The sequence below is a fragment of the Plasmodium cynomolgi genome, chromosome 11, assembly GCF_000321355.1.
Source record: "Plasmodium cynomolgi strain B DNA, chromosome 11, whole genome shotgun sequence".
Lineage (NCBI taxonomy): Eukaryota > Apicomplexa > Aconoidasida > Haemosporida > Plasmodiidae > Plasmodium > Plasmodium cynomolgi.
This window is the reverse complement of record NC_020404.1, coordinates 1,565,192-1,566,030: the sequence shown is the minus strand read 5'-3', so window position 1 is coordinate 1,566,030 and position 839 is coordinate 1,565,192. Positions and strand designations below refer to the sequence as shown.

General features: G+C 45.9%; 1 protein-coding gene across 1 annotated transcript in view; it reads right to left on the bottom strand.

The window, feature by feature from the left end:
- PCYB_114470 (leucine-rich repeat protein) overlaps nt 1-839 on the bottom strand; it is a gene marked incomplete at both ends in the record, with an annotated part of 6,410 nt that overhangs the window by 1,024 nt on the left and 4,547 nt on the right. The window contains 4 exons of the mRNA XM_004223326.1: nt 65-218; nt 352-443; nt 583-655; nt 781-827. Of these exons, the coding sequence (XP_004223374.1) occupies nt 65-218; nt 352-443; nt 583-655; nt 781-827 (366 nt within the window). The remainder of the gene's footprint in view (nt 1-64; nt 219-351; nt 444-582; nt 656-780; nt 828-839) is intronic.

Below are 839 nucleotides of genomic sequence, written 5' to 3'. Positions count from 1 at the left end.
TTTTTCCTTTTAGCTAGCTGATGCAAATTTCCCACAGGCGCAGAACAGAATGAGCGCGTCTTACCATCATTTGGCTGTTTTTTCTTTCGAATTCCTTTAGGAGGGCATCCTTCTTTGCCAGCTGCGTCGTCAAGTCTTTCATCTTTTTTTCGCTTTCTAGAACGCCATCCTTCATGTCCGCGACGCTTTGTGTTATTTTGGCCAAATTGCTATTTAAGCTGCGCGGTGGAAGTTGCACACAAAGGGAGGGTTAGAACGGACGGGAGCGCATCGACAGAGCACTCCCCCCAAAGGGGAAAACGCGTAACATTCTGTGCAGCTACACACAGCAGTGTGATCGCTTGCGCCCACCTGGTAATGATTTCGTTCTTCTTTTGCAACTCGTAATAGTACTCGTTTTTCTTTTTTACGATTTCCTCCACGTTTTTTAGGAGCTCCAATTGCTGCAGCGGGGAAAGGGGGGAACAGCCGAGTGTGTCCTTTTTCGTGTGTCCATTTGGGTGTCATTATCTATTTATATATATATTTGCCTGTCCACTTGTCCGTTTTTTTTTTCTTTTTTGGCTCCCCAATCAGACTTACCTTCCTCTGGGTGACCATTTGTATTTCCACGCTCTTCTCCTTTTTTATGTACACATTGGCTAGGCTTTCTATTCTGCGGGGGGGAGGATGAAAATAATAATGCCACTCATGAGTTGTTCGCGTAGACCGAAAACGACATCGCTCAAGTTTTCCCATTTGTGGAAATAACTCCCCTCTTTTGCGTGTCCTCCGAATTACCTCTTCGTCATTACGTGGTTTTCCCCAAACACGTCGGAGAACACGTTCTGCGGAAAGGG